General features: G+C 51.6%; 7 protein-coding genes across 7 annotated transcripts; 5 read left to right on the top strand and 2 right to left on the bottom strand.

The window, feature by feature from the left end:
• Positions 1 to 22: 22 nt before the first annotated feature.
• On the bottom strand, positions 23 to 838 carry PENARI_c010G11791 (F1F0 ATP synthase subunit g; the record flags this gene model as incomplete). Its single annotated transcript, XM_022632435.1, has 3 exons — positions 23 to 254; positions 306 to 390; positions 595 to 838. The coding sequence occupies 3 exons, from the start codon at positions 836 to 838 to the stop codon at positions 23 to 25; spliced, it is 561 nt and encodes a 186-aa protein (XP_022487865.1).
• Positions 839 to 2,298: 1,460 nt separating this feature from the next.
• PENARI_c010G03637 (NAD(P)-dependent alcohol dehydrogenase) lies at positions 2,299 to 3,509 on the top strand (the record flags this gene model as incomplete). The annotated part of the gene is made up of 2 exons (XM_022632197.1): positions 2,299 to 2,465; positions 2,516 to 3,509. 2 exons carry the CDS (start codon positions 2,299 to 2,301, stop codon positions 3,507 to 3,509), a joined length of 1,161 nt encoding a protein of 386 aa, XP_022487804.1.
• Positions 3,510 to 4,138: 629 nt separating this feature from the next.
• On the top strand, positions 4,139 to 7,171 carry agdC (putative alpha-glucosidase; the record flags this gene model as incomplete). Its single annotated transcript, XM_022632406.1, has 7 exons — positions 4,139 to 4,346; positions 4,397 to 5,007; positions 5,072 to 5,315; positions 5,371 to 5,448; positions 5,498 to 6,016; positions 6,066 to 6,174; positions 6,235 to 7,171. 7 exons carry the CDS (start codon positions 4,139 to 4,141, stop codon positions 7,169 to 7,171), a joined length of 2,706 nt encoding a protein of 901 aa, XP_022487981.1.
• A 1,396-nt stretch (positions 7,172 to 8,567) lies between these two features.
• On the top strand, positions 8,568 to 9,886 carry PENARI_c010G05452 (glycoside hydrolase family 16 protein; the record flags this gene model as incomplete). The annotated part of the gene is made up of 2 exons (XM_022632253.1): positions 8,568 to 8,936; positions 8,987 to 9,886. The coding sequence occupies 2 exons, from the start codon at positions 8,568 to 8,570 to the stop codon at positions 9,884 to 9,886; spliced, it is 1,269 nt and encodes a 422-aa protein (XP_022487872.1).
• A 1,177-nt stretch (positions 9,887 to 11,063) lies between these two features.
• Positions 11,064 to 12,473, bottom strand: PENARI_c010G05865 (uncharacterized protein; the record flags this gene model as incomplete). The annotated part of the gene is made up of 1 exon (XM_022632263.1): positions 11,064 to 12,473. The coding sequence occupies one exon, from the start codon at positions 12,471 to 12,473 to the stop codon at positions 11,064 to 11,066; it is 1,410 nt and encodes a 469-aa protein (XP_022487754.1).
• Positions 12,474 to 12,661: 188 nt separating this feature from the next.
• PENARI_c010G08199 (threonine--tRNA ligase MST1) lies at positions 12,662 to 14,206 on the top strand (the record flags this gene model as incomplete). The annotated part of the gene is made up of 1 exon (XM_022632325.1): positions 12,662 to 14,206. One exon carries the CDS (start codon positions 12,662 to 12,664, stop codon positions 14,204 to 14,206), a length of 1,545 nt encoding a protein of 514 aa, XP_022488041.1.
• Positions 14,207 to 14,768: 562 nt separating this feature from the next.
• On the top strand, positions 14,769 to 16,840 carry PENARI_c010G09043 (2-isopropylmalate synthase; the record flags this gene model as incomplete). Its single annotated transcript, XM_022632352.1, has 4 exons — positions 14,769 to 14,776; positions 14,825 to 14,969; positions 15,020 to 16,600; positions 16,658 to 16,840. The coding sequence occupies 4 exons, from the start codon at positions 14,769 to 14,771 to the stop codon at positions 16,838 to 16,840; spliced, it is 1,917 nt and encodes a 638-aa protein (XP_022488028.1).
• Positions 16,841 to 16,972: the final 132 nt, after the last annotated feature.

Raw genomic sequence — 16,972 nt, 5'->3', positions numbered from 1 at the left:
GGAAAGGACGATTCTCGACCCCTTAGTGGGCGTGCGCAACCTCACCCCGGTAACCAACAATGTTCATGCGACCGATAATCTCACCAACGGTGAAGAAGCCAATAACCTCAGCGGCGGTGACACCAGCAAAGGCAAGCTCCTTGGGGCTGGCGTTGCGGACACGGGCGAGGATGCTCGAGGGCGAGGGGAGGTTCTTGAGGGCGGCGGGGTTGTTGATGAAGGGCTGGAAGTAGGACTGGAAGGTGGCCAAGTTGCTAGACATTTGTTAGTCGAGTTGGGAGTGATTGCAATCAGGGCCGACTTACGGAGGAGCCATGTTCTGGCCACGGAAAACCAGTTTGCCGAGCTCAAGGCCGACCTTGGAGTAGTAGAGAGTCGGGGGGATCATGGCTGGATAGAGGTTAGCTGTGCACTAATGTGATTGTAGATTGTAGATTGTAGTTGATCCCGGAATCGAATGTGAACAAGGAGGTCGGGTGGGTGGCACGACTCCAGCCGGGTCAATCGGAGGAGGGCGATATTCTCATCCGGTGATAACCCGAGACCGGACACTCCATTGTAGACACCAAAATCGGGAAGACGGTTCTCCCTTACCATCGACGAAAGAGACGACCTTGCCGGCGGGACCACCGATCTTGCGCAGGGCACCAGCGGCGTTGGAGAGGGCAGGGCCAGCGGAAGCAGAGACCTTGGAGAGACCCTCTGAGGCCTTGGAGGCCGCTGAGGAAGCAGTCTCACCAGCCTTGGAGGCAGCCTCCGAGGTGGATGAGGCATGTCTGACGGCGGTTCTCCGGGTCAGGAACTGCGATTGCCGCAGGACGGCACGGGTGACGGGCATTTTGAAGGGAGAAAAGGAGTGGACGAAAGGAATCAAGCGAAAGACACAATCGCTAATGAAGCAGTATGGTCCAATGGTCCTAAGTCTCGCGCAACGGCAGAACCAGAATCTGCGGATTTGTCGCTCGGGAACTTCAGGGAATTCGGTCACGTGAGCCCCATCAGCCGTAAACAGTCTTTATATGCATAAGTTGGTTAATAGTTGATTGATATTTAGTTGATAATCTGATATTATTCGATCAAATGGGCTAGAAATCTTAGCTTTAGTATGTTTGATGGTCGCTATGAATGAGTGCAGTATGTGTACTCTATACCAAGCACTGTACATCGTACCTGCAGGCCACTAGGACCTTGGAACTCTAGCAGCCCAACAAAAATATTCTTGATTTATGCATCTCTTACAAGCAAGAGTAACATCTGTATTTCGTTTGTGCTTAGTTATGGTGTTGCCTATTCAGTCACTCTAGAGTGGTGACGAACTATATATATCAACCACCACCCATTTCAGGGTGTATTGATCACTTTGATTTTCAATCACTTCTTGTTTTCTAGTAAAACATGCAACCCGAAATCTCAAGTCATGAGACCCTTTTGGTATTAAATTTACCCTATTAGGCTTTGCAATGCAGACTAATACTGTAAGGCTGCCGGGTGTAACTACCCACAGGGTGGCACTACGGTGGCAACCTGATGAACTCCGACGCATTCGTTAATAGTCATGCATTTTGACCAGGTTGGAGACATCTAGGTCTATACTGCGTATGTTGTACATCTTACCGGTCAAATGATAGTTCGTGTTGCACAGTCACGATAGAACATCATGCTACCTTGGTTACAGAGTAGCAGATCAAGCATCTATAGTGACAGGACAGACACCTTGTAATTATAGCAACTAAGCAACAAAGTTAACACAAAGAAATGATAAAATATAAGAATAAAGCCGGATATTAGAAGCCTGAGGCATCAATTTGCACCGTTTGCTCCGGAAAAAGGACCAAACGCCTCGCATCTTTTCTCCACAAAACTCCATCAACCAGGACGCTGCAATTCCGCCGGAGAATTGCCGCTCTCGGGTGACAGTGAGATTGACTATCGGCATGTCTACAGGGTCACAAGATGAAGCATTCTATCCTATCTATACAATGTGGAATATGCAATGTTAATCCGGGCTGGGAAAGTCGAAACCGAAGCCATTGACCAGACCAACAATTAACCGATAGCCGATCAACATTCGGCCCGGGGGACACAGAGTTAGCGGGCTTCGATTGCCAGATTGGGTGAAACTGAGCATTTGACCCCCGCGCGGTTAAATCGCAGGCCCCTCCCCTCCACTTTTTACTCCATGGCCGTGGGGTTGCACAGGTTGCATACATCATGGAGCGCCCGGCTCTCTGCTATTAAAGAGCCTGCTCCCGCCCTGGATTTCAGAGACTAACTTTCTCTTCTTTCACGTCTCTCACCATGTCTTCAGCAACCACAGTCACCAAGACCAACATCGGTGTTTACACCAACCCCAAGCATGACCTCTGGATCGCCGACACCCACCCCACCGTCGAGGATGTCAATGCGGGCAAGGGTCTGAAGGCTGGCGAGGTCACAGTCGAGGTGCGCAGCACCGGTATCTGCGGGTAAGTAAAGCGGAACGCGACGAGGCCAGATAGGAGGCTAATCGACATAGATCCGATGTCCACTTCTGGCACGCGGGTTGCATCGGCCCCATGATTGTCACCGGCGACCACGTTCTCGGCCACGAGTCGGCTGGCCAGGTTCTCGCTGTCGCTCCCGATGTCACTCACCTCAAGCCCGGCGACCGAGTCGCCATCGAGCCCAACGTTATCTGTAACGCCTGCGAGCCCTGTCTGACCGGTCGCTACAACGGTTGCGAGAAGGTCGCTTTCCTGTCCACCCCTCCTGTCGATGGTCTGCTCCGCCGCTACGTCAACCACCCTGCCGTTTGGTGCCACAAGATTGGTGACATGAGCTATGAGGACGGTGCCCTTCTGGAGCCCCTCAGTGTGACCCTGGCGGCTATCGAGCGCAGCGGTCTGCGTCTCGGTGACCCTCTGTTGATCACTGGTGCCGGTCCCATTGGTTTGATCTCTCTGCTTAGCGCAAAGGCTGCTGGCGCCTGCCCCATTGTCATCACCGATATTGACGAGGGTCGTCTGGCCTTCGCCAAGTCCCTGGTTCCCAACGTGCGTACATACAAGGTAGAGATCGGCAAGTCGGCCGAGCAGTGTGCCGACGGCATCATCAACGCCCTGAACGACGGCAAGGGCTCTGGCCCCGATGCTCTGCGCCCCAAGCTGGCCCTGGAGTGTACTGGTGTCGAGAGCAGTGTCAACTCCGCCATCTGGAGTGTCAAGTTCGGCGGCAAGGTGTTTGTCATTGGTGTCGGCAAGAACGAGATGACCATTCCCTTCATGCGTCTCAGCACTCAGGAGATCGACTTGCAGTACCAGTACCGGTACAGCAACACCTGGCCTCGGGCTATTCGCCTGGTCCAGAACGGAGTGATTGACCTGAACAAGCTCGTCACTCACCGTTTCTCGATTGAGGATGCCCTCAAGGCCTTTGAGACGGCTGCCAACCCCAAGACTGGTGCCATCAAAGTGCAGATTATGAGCTCAGAGGAGGATGTCAAGGCGGCCACTGCTGGCCAGAAGGTTTAAGGAGTTGAAAAGGCGATGTGAGATCAGCGGGTTTCTGATTGGGATGGTTGACGATTTTCCTTTTAATATCCATGTCTAGAGATGCCCATAGGGCAATAGAAAGGCCAATGGCCATTCCTGTTCACTTAATTTTCCAAAGGTGTAGAACGTAGAGTCGGACATGTACGGAGCAGTAGTTGCACTGGGGACCTTTTGTGCCGAGGAACGGAACCTCAACGTCATCCTCATTCTGCCACTCTCACTCACTCTCACTCACTCTCGGACTCAAGTCGGCCTCAATCCGAATGCAACAAGATCTTCTCCCAATTGAGTAAGACTGGATCCTGCACTAGACCCTGCACTAGACCCTGCACTAGTCCCTGCACAGATGTATTCCCGGCATTTAACCCTGCCGACCTCAGCCAAGAACTGCGTCCGATAATTGCCCGTTGCTCCGCATCACATTACATTCCAGCAATAGACAATGGACCTTTTCCCCTTGCATTGGCTATTCCGTTTGTAACACTCACATCTCTCCAAGACCCCCACGTTTCCCCTCAATTGCCGTGTATCTCCAGGTTTAAAAAGATGCACTGGGCCACTTTCCAATCTGCCCAACTCTTCCTGTTGTGCTTTGTCCAACTTCAACTATGAAAAGGTTGTTCTTCCTGGCCCCCCTCGTGGGCGCTACTGTGCTAGGTTCAAGGTCACAGCTTGATGATTGTCCTGGTTACAAGGCTTCCAATGTGAAACAGCTGGGTCAGACCCTGACAGCCGACTTGAAGTTGGCCGGGGATCCCTGTAATACTTATGGTTCTGATCTGCCGAATCTCAAGCTTCTGGTTGAGGCCCAGACGGGTATGTTTATACTTCCCTGTACAGTAGACCTATACTTATGCGCTTACTAGAGGACCGGCTCCATGTTGTGATTTATGATGCCGATGAGCAGGTCTACCAGGTTCCTGAAATTGTCGTTCCCCGTCCTACTGGGCAGAAAGGCGTTCACCAGAAAAACTCTGCTCTCCGCTTCGACTACAAGGAGAATCCTTTCTCGTTTAGAGTCCTGCGCGGAAAAGAAGTCCTCTTTGACACTACTGGTACGAATATCGTTTTTCAATCTCAGTACTTGAATCTGCGCACTTGGCTCCCGAATGATCCCAACCTCTACGGTCTCGGTGAACATACTGATTCTCTGCGTCTGCCTACGACGAATTACACTCGTACCTTGTGGAATCGTGATGCGTATGGCATTCCATCGGGGACGAACCTCTACGGTGACCATCCGATCTATATTGATCACCGTGGGGAGAAGGGTACTCATGGTGTTTTCTTTTTGAATTCTAATGGCATGGATATCAAGATTGACAAGAGTGATGATGGCAAGCAATATCTGGAGTATAACACTCTCGGTGGTGTCCTTGACTTTTATTTCATGGCTGGTCCGACCCCCAAGGATGTTAGTGTGCAGTATTCCGAGGTTGTTGGACTCCCTGTTATGCAGAGTTACTGGACCTTTGGTGTGAGTTTGCCCTATTTATCTTTAACTTTCCACATTTACACTGGATTTATTTAACATTTTACAGTTCCACAACTGTCGCTATGGCTACCAGGATGTCTTCGACGTCGCCGAGGCTGTCTACAACTATAGTCGTGCTGGTATCCCGCTTGAGACTATGTGGACTGATATCGACTACATGAGTGGCCGGAAAGTGTTCACTCTCGACTCTGAGCGGTTCCCCATTCACAAGATGCGGGAATTGGTTTCGTACCTGCATAAGCATGACCAGAAGTATATCGTCATGGTTGATCCGGCTGTTAGCCACTCTGGTATGACCACAATCAATGATCACATCCACCATACCATGTCTAACAAACCTTTTAGATAACGGTGCTTTCAACCGAGGCTCGGACCAAGGCATCTTCCTCTACCGCGACAGCGACCAAAATGAACTCTACGAAGGTACATCACACAACAAGTCCCTAATAACCCACCAACTAATAAGAAACAGGAGCCGTCTGGCCCGGCGCAACCGTCTACCCGGACTGGTTCAACCCCGACACCCAAAGCTACTGGAACGACGAATTCAACCGCTTCTTCAGCGCAGACGATGGCGTCGACATCGACGGTCTCTGGATCGATATGAACGAAGCCGCCAATTTCTGCCCATACCCGTGCGAAAACCCAGCCCAGTATGCCGAGGATAATGACCTGCCACCCGCGCCACCGCCTGTTCGCTCGCCGCCTCGCCATATTCCCGGCTTCCCCGGTGATTTCCAGCCTCAGACTCAGACCTCGAAGCGGGTTAAGAGGGGTGTGGCTGTGGAGCGGAGTCCTCGTGGTCATCAAGGGAATCATGGTGCCGGGAAGAAGGGTATGAAGATTGGTCTTGATGATCGTGATCTTATTAACCCGCCTTATGCGATTGCGAATGAGGCCGGTGGTATCAGTAATAAGACTATTGATACTGATATTGTTCATGCTGGCGAGGGATATGCTGAGTATGATACTCACAATCTCTATGGAACTAGTATGTTCATCTTATCCAGTACATGTGTATGGCTGTCTAACAAAGCCAGTGATGAGCTCGGCATCCCGTGAAGCAATGCTCAAGCGTCGTCCTAATGTCCGCCCTCTCGTCATTACCCGCAGTACCTTTGCCGGAGCAGGAGCCCACGTCGGTCACTGGTAAGAACATCCACCTCACCCCATCTCACTCTATGTCTATTAACACCCATCTCCTTCCAGGCTCGGCGACAACCTAAGCGAATGGAACAAATACCGCATCTCAATTAGCCAAATGCTAGCCTTCGCCTCAATCTTCCAAATCCCAATGGTAGGCAGCGACGTCTGCGGCTTCGGCAGCAACACAACGGAAGAACTCTGCGCGCGCTGGGCAATGCTAGGCGCCTTCAGCCCCTTCTACCGCAACCACAACGAACTCACCTCCATCCCACAGGAATTCTACCGCTGGGAGAGTGTTACGGAAGCCGCGAAGAAGGTTATCGATATTCGGTACCGCTTGCTTGATTACTTGTATACTTCTTTCCATAAGCAGACCCTGACGGGTGTACCCTTCCTTCAGCCGCTTTTCTACGTCTATCCCGCTGATTCCAATGTTGTGGGCAATGAGTTGCAGTTCTTTTATGGGGAGGCTATTCTTGTTTCGCCTGTTTCTGAGGAGGGCGCGACTTCTGTGCAGGCGTATTTCCCTGATGATCTTTTCTATGATTGGTTTTCTGGGGAAAAGGTTGTTGGGGCTGGTGCTACGCAGACATTGTCTGGTGTTTCCATTACTGATATCCCTCTTCATATTCGTGGTGGGAGTATTCTTCCCCTTAGGGTTGAGAGTGCGATGACGACTACTGAGCTGCGCAAGCGTGGCTTTGAGATTCTTATTGCGCCTGGTGTTGACGGATCTGCTGAGGGTGAATTGTATCTTGATGATGGCGAGTCGATTGAGGTTGAGAGTGCGGCGGAGATTCGGTTTGTGTATCGCGATGGGAAGTTGAAGATCAGTGGTCGCTTTGGGTATCATCCTGAGGTGGCTGTTGAGGCTGTAACTGTGCTTGGACGTGATGCACCGTCTCAGTCTAAGCGGGGTGTTGAGTATGATGCTGCCAGACGGAGTGTCACTAAGAAGGTTGAGATTAAGTTGACTGGTCCGGCGGAGGTGGAAGTCTAAGTAGGAGGTTATTTCCAAGGTTTAGTTCCTGGATATGGAGTAGTTCATAGTATGTTCGTAGGAGCATTCAATTTAATAAGTTATAACGTTAACGTTACTCCGTACTATGTACGCATTGACCTTTCATATATTAAAAAACAGGACCATGCGTTGATAATTGGCCCCACGGCCGTTCCTGCATTTCCCCATACTGTAGCCAAGACTCGAAATGCGGGATCACACTGACGTGTAATTTATCTATACTGTTTCAAGGGAACCTAAGCGCCTTGAACAATATTAATAGGCCCCTTGCATCCTTATTCGGGTTGCGAGACTGTTTGAAAACTCTGCCCAGCTTCCCAGCCACTCTAATAATACCATCCCATCTACTGTATTTAGCGTGGGCGCTATACTAGAAGGTCTCACACAGCCCGCCTTATGGTCACTATGGAGAATGGGTAGCATCGGCGCTAGGCAAGTCCGACTCCGCACCGAGCCACGTTCTCAGCACAGGCCCCGAGTTCCTGAGTCATCTGATCCGACTTCACGATTTCTCTCTTTTGTATATGGGCAATTCTAAGCGAGAGACTAGTGCTCTCGTCGTATTAGGACAAAAATAGATGTGTCTGGTGAGATCCATGGTACTGTAAGTTTCATGGGAATCTCCTTGAATAGGGATTCTATAATGTGTGTACACGATGGCCCCGTGTTTCACATCTATCAAGTTGAGTTATAGAATTAATCTAATTTGTGGAACGAGATTCCCAGGGACAAAGGAAGGTAAGAGGTTAACCTTGGTGCCTGCCCTGGTGTCTTGGCTCGCTTACAGTACCGACCTGTTTCGCTCGGCTCATCGGCCTTACATGTATTGTAATCTCATGTGGATTTATGTATTTTATCTTGATCTGTCATTGCTTGAGATCGGCCGGATCGGCCGATCTTGACCATTATGTCAGTATTGCGTGGCTATTAAATAGGCAAAATAATAAAAATACATACAATATACAGTATAGGTTGCATTGTAGCATACAAGTTGCCTGAAAGAAGCCCTTATAAAAGAGACTGCATCCTGCAATATCTTGGGTACAAGCTTTGATCCACCCCCAGCAGCTCATGGGACGGGCCCTATGGGTCTACTGGGGCCGTGATGTCTCACCCCGGCCTTGCCACCTGTGATAGCCCTCGGGTCCCTGAAGCCAATCCCGCCTCCTCCTTTTTTTAGTTAACTTTTAGCGTCTGATACATACAATAGTACATCTTACAGTAGCTGGAGTAGATAAGTAGCGTAGCCCACAGCAACCGAGCTCTTTCCTCGCACGTCCCAGGGATCCATTCGTTTACCCACTTTTCTCTCTGGACTTTTAATCCCCTTCTCTCCCACTTTCGTTTTCTCTTCTTCATCGCAACTTATCTCACAATGCCTTCCATCATGAAGCTCGTTGCTGCGGCTCTCGCCGTTGCCCCCCTCGCTGCCGCGCAGACCTACTCCAACTGCAACCCTACCAAGAAGACTTGCCCAGCTAACCCCGGTAGCACTGAGTCTGACCTGAAGTTCGACTTCACCCAGCCCAGTGGCTTGGACAAGTGGACCACCACTGCTGGCAAGGTCAACACTGGCAGCAATGGTGCCGAGTTCACTATCAACAAGAAGGGCGATGCCCCCACCATCCAGACCGACTTCTACTTCTTCTACGGTGAGATCACCGTAGAGATGAAGACTGCTCCTGGCCAGGGTATTGTCAGCTCCATTGTTCTGGAGTCCGATGACCTCGATGAGGTTGACTGGGTATGTGACTTTCCAAATAACAATGAGACCACTGCTAACAATATCATCAGGAGGGCATTGGTGGCAACAACGGCCAAATTGAGACCAACTACTTTGGAAAGGGTGACACCACTACTTACGACCGTGACACTTGGCCCGCAGTTGCCACTCCTCAGAATACTTTCCACAAGTACACCGTCAACTGGTCCAAGGAGTCCCTCGTCTGGTCCATCGACGGCAATGTCGTCCGCACTCTCAACTATGCCGATGCTCAAGGCGGCTCTCGCTTCCCTCAGACCCCCATGAACCTTCGCATCGGTATCTGGGCTGGTGGTGACTCTAGCAACGGCCAGGGAACCATCGACTGGGCCGGTGGTGTTACCGACTACTCTGCCGCTCCCTTCAGCATGTACATCAAGAGCGTCGAGATCAAGAACGCCAACCCTGCCGAGTCCTACACCTGGTCTGACATGTCTGGTTCTTCCGACTCTATCAAATTCACCGGCTCCAACGCTGTCAGCGCCCGCAGCACTACCACTACTGCTGCCCCTACCTCTGTCACTGAGGCTTCTCCCGCCCAGACTTCCTCCGCCGAGGCTTCCACCACCGAGGCCTCCTCCACTCCCACCACCCTGGTGACTTCTACCCAGAGTTCCTCTGCCTCCTCCGGTACTGGCTCTTCCACTGCCGCCAGCACTGGTGCCTCTAGCTCCGGCGCCTCTTCCTCCGGTGTTTCTGGGAGCTCCAGCTCCGCCGGTGCCACTCAGACTGGCTCCGGCGCCGGCTCCGGCTCTTCCAGCTCCGGCTCTGGCAGCTCTGGCACCAGCACTCAGACCGGCTCAGGCTCCAGTACCAGTGCCTCGGCCTCTGCCAGCTCCAGCCCCGCCTTCAACGCGGCTTCCAACGTCGCTGCCAGCTACATGGGCCCCGTGTCCATCTTGGCTCTGGTGGCCACCTTCTTCCAGCTGTAAATGTCCTTTTGAGCGCTTGCTTTTTGCCGTGCATGTTTTAATGGAAACTCGCCTCAAAATGAGGAATACACCTGGGCTGGATCCGGATATGGTAATGGTTTGATGGATGGTTTTCTATGATGTACTATTTTTTTCCCCTCTGTCCTTATTTGTACCCAAAGCGTTCTCTCTCTCCAGTGCTTTTCTTTTAGTGCTGGTGAGATTCTGACGTTTGTTTGGGCGGACATTTCATGTATCTAGCGCAATATCACTATCAACATGCAATAATTCATGTCTTTGATTACGATCATTTCTCCTATTCTCCCACTCTAGATACTACATTGCATTGCATCACAGCTTGGTTCTAGACTTACACACCGCTCCTTATCCGTGTTTGCAGCAGAGCTCTTGTAGTGTATGTACATATGCATACCTTGATTGCCTCCACATTCCACATTCCAACCTAAATCAGACCTACGCATCTACATCTACATCTACATACAGCTACACCTACCTGGAACCCAAACCCGCATAAATCAATCATATGCAAATGCAAACCCTAAACGAATACCTCACCGTAAATCAACCCATTCCACCGGCCGAACCGGACTTGAATACCGAACTTCCAAATCCAGTTCAGAGCCTGCAAACTCTGGAACGGCTGCCTTGGCCAGGCCTGGATTGGCTGTGGATCCTTCTTGCTGTAAATGTTTGGTAAAGTGTATTGAGATTGGTTGGGATACAACCTATTGTATGGATGAACCGTGGTTGGCAAGGTCTGGGTTTGCTCCCGTTTGGTTTGTTTGGTGTGACTACACCGGGACGTCATGGGTGTATTGTCCGGTTTTTTCGTAGTTTGTACTCCACAGAAAGTTGTAGAAAGTAAAGTGGAAAAATGGATCTGGTTGTTTTGTAATTGTAATCTTGTATGTATTTCATTGACTCGTTATCTTGTATCTCGTTATTTCCAGGGTTCGCTGATTTGATTCTCCAATGAAATGAAACTCCATGCGTATGCTCAGTCCAAGTCGCAAATTCAAATCCAAATCCAAGTCCAAACGCACTGTTACCAGTTACAGTTCCTACAGTTCTGTACTGTAACACTACATGTAACTCCAAATCCTTTCATAATCCTTCGGACAGAATAGTCCTCAAATTTCCCATACTGAATCATCCCCCACCCGGTGGGTCTAGGGTCTCACCAAGTGGGCCCAAATCCAGCACGCTGCACATCCCTCAATTGACGTGCCAGCCTCAACACCGAATCAGCAACAGGTCGATGGTGCGTCGCCGCAACACGAAGCAGCGCTAGGGTCGCAGCGGGGCGTGGCGAGGGCATGGAGGTGGATTCATCTGCAGGGACCTGAGCCTGAGCTGACGACGACGATGCAGCTCCTGACGATCGCGCCCGGAAGAAATAAGACCCGATCGTGCCGAGATCGAGCGAGTCCAGCACGGAATGGAGACGGTCTCCGGTGTCGATGTTGCTGTGCTGGTTTGGTCTGGTAGGGTTTCTTCGTTCTTCGCGCGTTACAATCCCATCTACAGCTTCGAGGTGGTCGTCTAGGGTTGTGAAGCGCGTGTTGAGGGAGTCTGCTTTGCTGCGGATTTGGCTGCGCAGTCTGTCGAGGTATTCTTCGCGTCGGCGGGTTTGGATTGCTTGTCGTGTGTCGCTTGCTACTGAGTTACCGGTGACGGGTTCGGTTGGTCGTGTTGCTAGCAGGCTGTCTATTGCTGAGCGCAGATCTGCGCGCAGGGAATCAAATTCCCAGACTGCTGCTTGTACGGCTTGGTTGCTGCCTTGGAATTCGAGATCTAGGGCGTTTTTGGCGTCTGGGAATGTTGCTTTGAGCTGCGATTCTAGGTCGGAGAGCATGCTTTCGCTTTGTTTCAGGATTCCTGATAGCGGTGTTAGGGTTTCTAGGGTCGTGTCGAAGATCGACTCTAGTTGTCGCTGTGAGGTTGTGAAGCTTTCTTCGGGGGATATTGGTGGGGATTGGAAGGGAGTTCGCGGTGGGTATGTTGGTGTTAGGGTGATACAGCTGCTAGGATAGAGGACTTTGATGCTCGGTAGCTGGCAGAGGTCGTTGGCTTGGTAGACTAGCTCTGGGAGGACTAGCAGGTGGAGGATCAGGGCGATCAAGACTGCGTTGATAGCACCTCTGAGGAGAGTGCTGTCTATAAGCCTGATGACCTTGTTCTTTGCAAGAGTGTTGTCGGTGATTGCTGGAGTAGACGAGCCAGCGTCTTCTCCAGCTTTGCCGCTATCTCGGACTTGCCCTTGTTGACTTGGCACTGAAACTTTGCGCCGTTTTTTCGTGTTTGGCGTGCCAGGCTGGTTCGGAGATCGTCTGTATTCTACCCATGACTTTTCTGGGTTCGGCGTCTCGCATATGGAGGGCATGATAAGCTCCGGGCCGGATATCCATGACGATGAAGATGCCAGCGACTCGGATGACTGGTCGACCTTCGCTTTGGTATTCTTTCGAGGGCTTTGACTCGGTGTGACTAGGGGTTTCTCGTTCGTTTCTCTGTCCTTGATAGAGGATGCGATCACCCAAGATTCGCCCAAGGCTGGGTGATCTGGGATAGATTGTTCCGTAGACATGGCGTAAACATTTCAGCTAGACATGACGGATGTAAGGCGTAGCGAAGGGTTAGGCAAATCCAACTTTCGTGTTGCACCGACTTTCGAAGGTATTCAACTGGGCGTCTTAACTGTGACCGTTCTGCAAAGCGGTGGGGAACAACAAGATCGGCAGGAAATGCGGCCGAGAATCTTCAGCGCAACCAACAATGCGCCCACTGCCTCGTTTACGACCGTTGCTAGTCCATAGAGCTCTGCCATGGCATCTCCCTCGGTCGCGATTATTATCAACGACAGCACATCGCAATTGCTCGTGTTCTGACCCCAAACAACCCGAAGCTCCGATACCTCTCACCGACCACCGAGCTCTGGGAACCGCCCAAGAGCTCTTCACCTCCTCCGTCTACAGCCCCGGGTCACCTCTCTTCCTACCAAATGGTACACACGTCGTCAACAAACTCATCTCCTTTCTCCGTACTCAGTACCTGCAATACGGCTTCCGTGAAGTCCTGACACCAACCATCTACAAACGATCGCTCTGGGAGATATCAGGCCACTGGCAGAATTACAAAGATGACATGTATGAGGTTACTGGCCGTGGAGCCAGCGGCGAGGCAGAGGGCGAAGTCGGCGAGGACGAGTCATACGGATTGAAGCCGATGAACTGTCCCGGTCACTGCCTGCTCTTCAAATCGCAGAACCACTCTTATCGCGATATGCCGGTGCGCTATGCGGATTTCAGTCCGCTACACCGTAATGAAGTGTCAGGGTCTTTGACTGGTCTCACACGAGTGCGCCGCTTCCACCAAGATGACGGTCACATCTTCTGTCGGCCGCAGCAAATCAAGTCGGAGATTGCATCGGCGCTGGGATTCGTGGATATGGCCATGAAGACTTTCGGACTCGGTCCGTACCGGTTGGTGCTGTCTACTAGGCCAGAGACGGATTATATTGGGACCTTGGAGATGTGGGATAATGCCGAAACACAGTTGCGGGAGGCGCTGGATAGCACTGGGCGCGAATGGGCGCTGAATGAGGGTGACGGTGCTTTCTACGGTCCTAAGATCGATATTCAACTCCAGGATCAAGCTGGGAAGTTCCACCAACTCTCTACTATTCAATTGGACATGAACCTGCCCCAACGGTTTGAGCTTGAGTATCAAGTCGCAGAGGGTGAACCGGACTACAACCCGGCTACGCCAGGAGTCGCAACTCCGGTGATGATTCACCGCGCCATCTTTGGCTCATTGGAGCGGTTCTTGGCACTGTTGATCGAAGAGCACGGTGGACATTGGCCATTCTGGCTCTCTCCGCGCCAGGCTATCATCTTGACAGTCAACCAAGATGAAGCCGTGGTGCAGCAGGCCAAGGAAGCGGCAGCCAAGTTCTCTGGATTCCGCGCATTGTTGAACGACGGCAGTGCCGAGTCGCCGCGTCCGTTGTCGTCTGTTGATTCTACATTCCTGGTTGATGTTGATACCAGTGCGCAGACGCTAGGGAAGAAGATCCAACGCGCCAAGCAGATGAAGTATAACCTCATCTTCATCCTTGGATCGCGCGACCTTGCCGATGGTGGTATATCTGTTGATGTCACTGGACAGATGCAAAGCAAGACCGACAAGGATGCCCAGCAGCTGCAAGCCCTGATCAAAAGCAAACTGGGTGACAATGCCTTGCAAAACCCTCGAGCCGTTAAGCTCAAGGTGGATGAGGTTCATCCGCTATTGGTGGACCTCGAGAAGAACTTCGTATAACATGTCTTGTTGGCATTTGAGCGTCCTTGTACCATAAACCATATTCCCATTTCAAATTCGACTGTACAATTAACTGTATTCCACTGCATTTCAAGTTCTGATTGACGCACAACGCCGAGTTAGTCCATATCAATGCGGTTATTCTCGGAGTAGATGCCTCAGGCTGAAAACGCCTCCGAGTTCGGGGCGCTGTAGGAGAACGAGTAGAGCACAATCATGTCTGCAAGGGTTGCAAAGTGAATGTAAATGAATGTCTAAAGCCCTACAAGCACAACAACGGTCTCAGCAACCCATCTCCAGCTCATCTCCCGATCTTCACGCCCTTCGCTCGACTTGCATATCACGTGACTCCGCTGTCGGCGCCGAAAACTCGTCATGATCGACTTTGAGTCACAGCATATTCCCCATTCTTCATTGGCCTCTCTTTTCTTTTCTATAAAGACTCCCTGTCTATCCTGATCTTGGAAGATCCAAGATTATTCTTTTGAGCCCCGAGTCTGCCTGGCCGACTACACCTTCATATCTCTTATCAATTTCCCCCGCGGTACCCCGCCACGCCGCCATGCCGATGTATGTCATGCCTGAAGGCTGATGTTATGCAATGCTTACCACCTTTAGGCTCAAGGATCCCTCGAAAAAGTACAAGGCGTTCAAGCCTCTGAACCTGCCTAACCGTCAATGGCCTAACAAGATTATTGATAAGCCTCCCCGCTGGATGGCCACCGATCTGCGCGATGGCAACCAGTCTCTGCCCGACCCAATGGTATGATATGGAATTCCCTATAGAGACTGCCGTGCTGACTGGCTGTATAGGATGTCGACGCAAAATACCGTTTCTTTAAGATGCTCGTAGAAATCGGTTACAAGGAAATCGAAGTGTCTTTCCCCTCCGCATCCCAAATCGATTTCGACTTCACACGCCGTCTTGTTGAAGAGCCCGGTCTCACCCCCGATGATGTCTGCCTGCAGGTCCTGTCTCCCTGCCGTGAGGATCTCATCCGTCGCACAGTCGATTCCCTGAAGGGTGCCAAGAAGGCCATCCTGCACATCTACCTCGCCACCAGCCCTTGTTTCCGTCGCATTGTTTTCAACATGGATCGCCAAAAGAGTTTGGAAATGGCTGTCCGCTGCACCAAGTACGCCCGCTCTATCACCAAGGATGACCCCTCCCAGGCTGGTACCGAGTGGCAATTCGAGTTCTCCCCCGAGACCTTCTCCGATACCGAGCCCGAATTCGCTGTTGAGGTTTGTCAGGCTGTCAAGGAAGCCTGGGAGCCCACTGCCGAGAAGCCTATTATCTTTAACCTTCCCGCTACCGTCGAGATGGCTACCCCCAACGTCTTTGCCGATCAGGTCGAGTACTTCTGCACAAACATGACTGAACGTGAGAAGTTTGTCGTTTCAGTTCACCCCCACAACGACCGTGGCTGCGCTGTTGCCGCCGCTGAACTGGCACAGATGGCTGGTGCTGATCGTGTCGAGGGTACTCTGTTCGGTAACGGTGAGCGTACCGGCAACGTCGACCTGGTCACTCTGGCCCTGAACCTGTACACACAAGGTGTCTCACCCAAAGTCGACTTCTCAGATATTAACTCAATCATCAAGGTGGTAGAGGAGAGCAACAAGATTCCCGTGAACGAGCGTTGGCCTTATGGTGGTATCTTGACTCCTGTAGCCTTCTCCGGAAGTCACCAAGACGCTATCAAGAAGGGCTTCAAGCTCCGCGAAGAGGGCCAAGGCAAGGACGAGGAAACCGAATGGGTCATCCCATACCTGCCCCTGGACCCGCAAGATATCGGCCGCACCTACGAGGCCGTCATTCGCGTCAACTCCCAGAGCGGCAAGGGTGGCGCCGCCTGGATCATTCTGCGCAGTCTGGAGCTGGATCTCCCCCGCGCACTCCAGGTCGAGTTCAGCAAGATCGTGCAGGAAAAGACCGAGGCTGTCAACCGGGAACTGAAGCCCAGCGAGATCGTCAACCTGTTCGAGGAGGCTTACCACCTCAAGTCCAACCCTCGCTTCAACTTGGTCGACTACAGCATTACCACCGACCGCTCGCAGTCCCCTGCTCCTCCTGAGCCTGGCAAGGCCCTCAACACTAAGAACCTCAAGCGTCGCTTCACTGGTGTTATTGAGATCGATAACGTCCAGCATGCCATCACCGGTGTCGGCGCTGGTGCTATCTCCTCCCTGGCTACCGCTCTGTCTTCTCTGGGCATCGACCTGGACGTCCGCGACTATAAGGAGCACTCCATCGGTCTTGGCCGTGATGTCAAGGCTGTTACATACATCCACTGCACAGCAGCCGGTAGCAACGAGCAAGTATGGGGTGTTGGTATCCACCAGGATGTGGTCCAAGCCTCTCTGATTGCGCTCCTCAGCGCCGCCAGCTCGGTAAGCTTCATACATGTATTTGATTATTTTGATACTGGGTCACTAACATGAGTCTAGTTCCTTGCTTCCCAAGCTGGCTCTCCTGCTCCTTTCCGTCCCATCCGCTCCAACACCCTTACCAATGAAGACCTGCAGGCTCTTGAGCAGCTGACTGGTACCCCTGACGCAGCTGGTACCAACGGCGGTCTCGGTGCCAAGGTTGACATTGAGCAGCTGACGAGAAAGGCTGAAAGCCAGTAAATTGTAGAAAAGAACAAAAGTGATGTCGTTTTCGGGCTTTAAAGTAGCAATAATGCATATTCCGGACCGTGTCTGGTATTAAATCTCTCATTTCTTTGCTATTGATGTAGTTCCAACCAAAGTGCCAATGTG

The sequence above is a fragment of the Penicillium arizonense genome, assembly GCF_001773325.1.
Source record: "Penicillium arizonense strain CBS 141311 chromosome Unknown PENARI_contig010, whole genome shotgun sequence".
Lineage (NCBI taxonomy): Eukaryota > Fungi > Ascomycota > Eurotiomycetes > Eurotiales > Aspergillaceae > Penicillium > Penicillium arizonense.
Note: the sequence above shows the minus strand (reverse complement) of the source record. Positions and strands in the feature narration are given on the sequence as shown.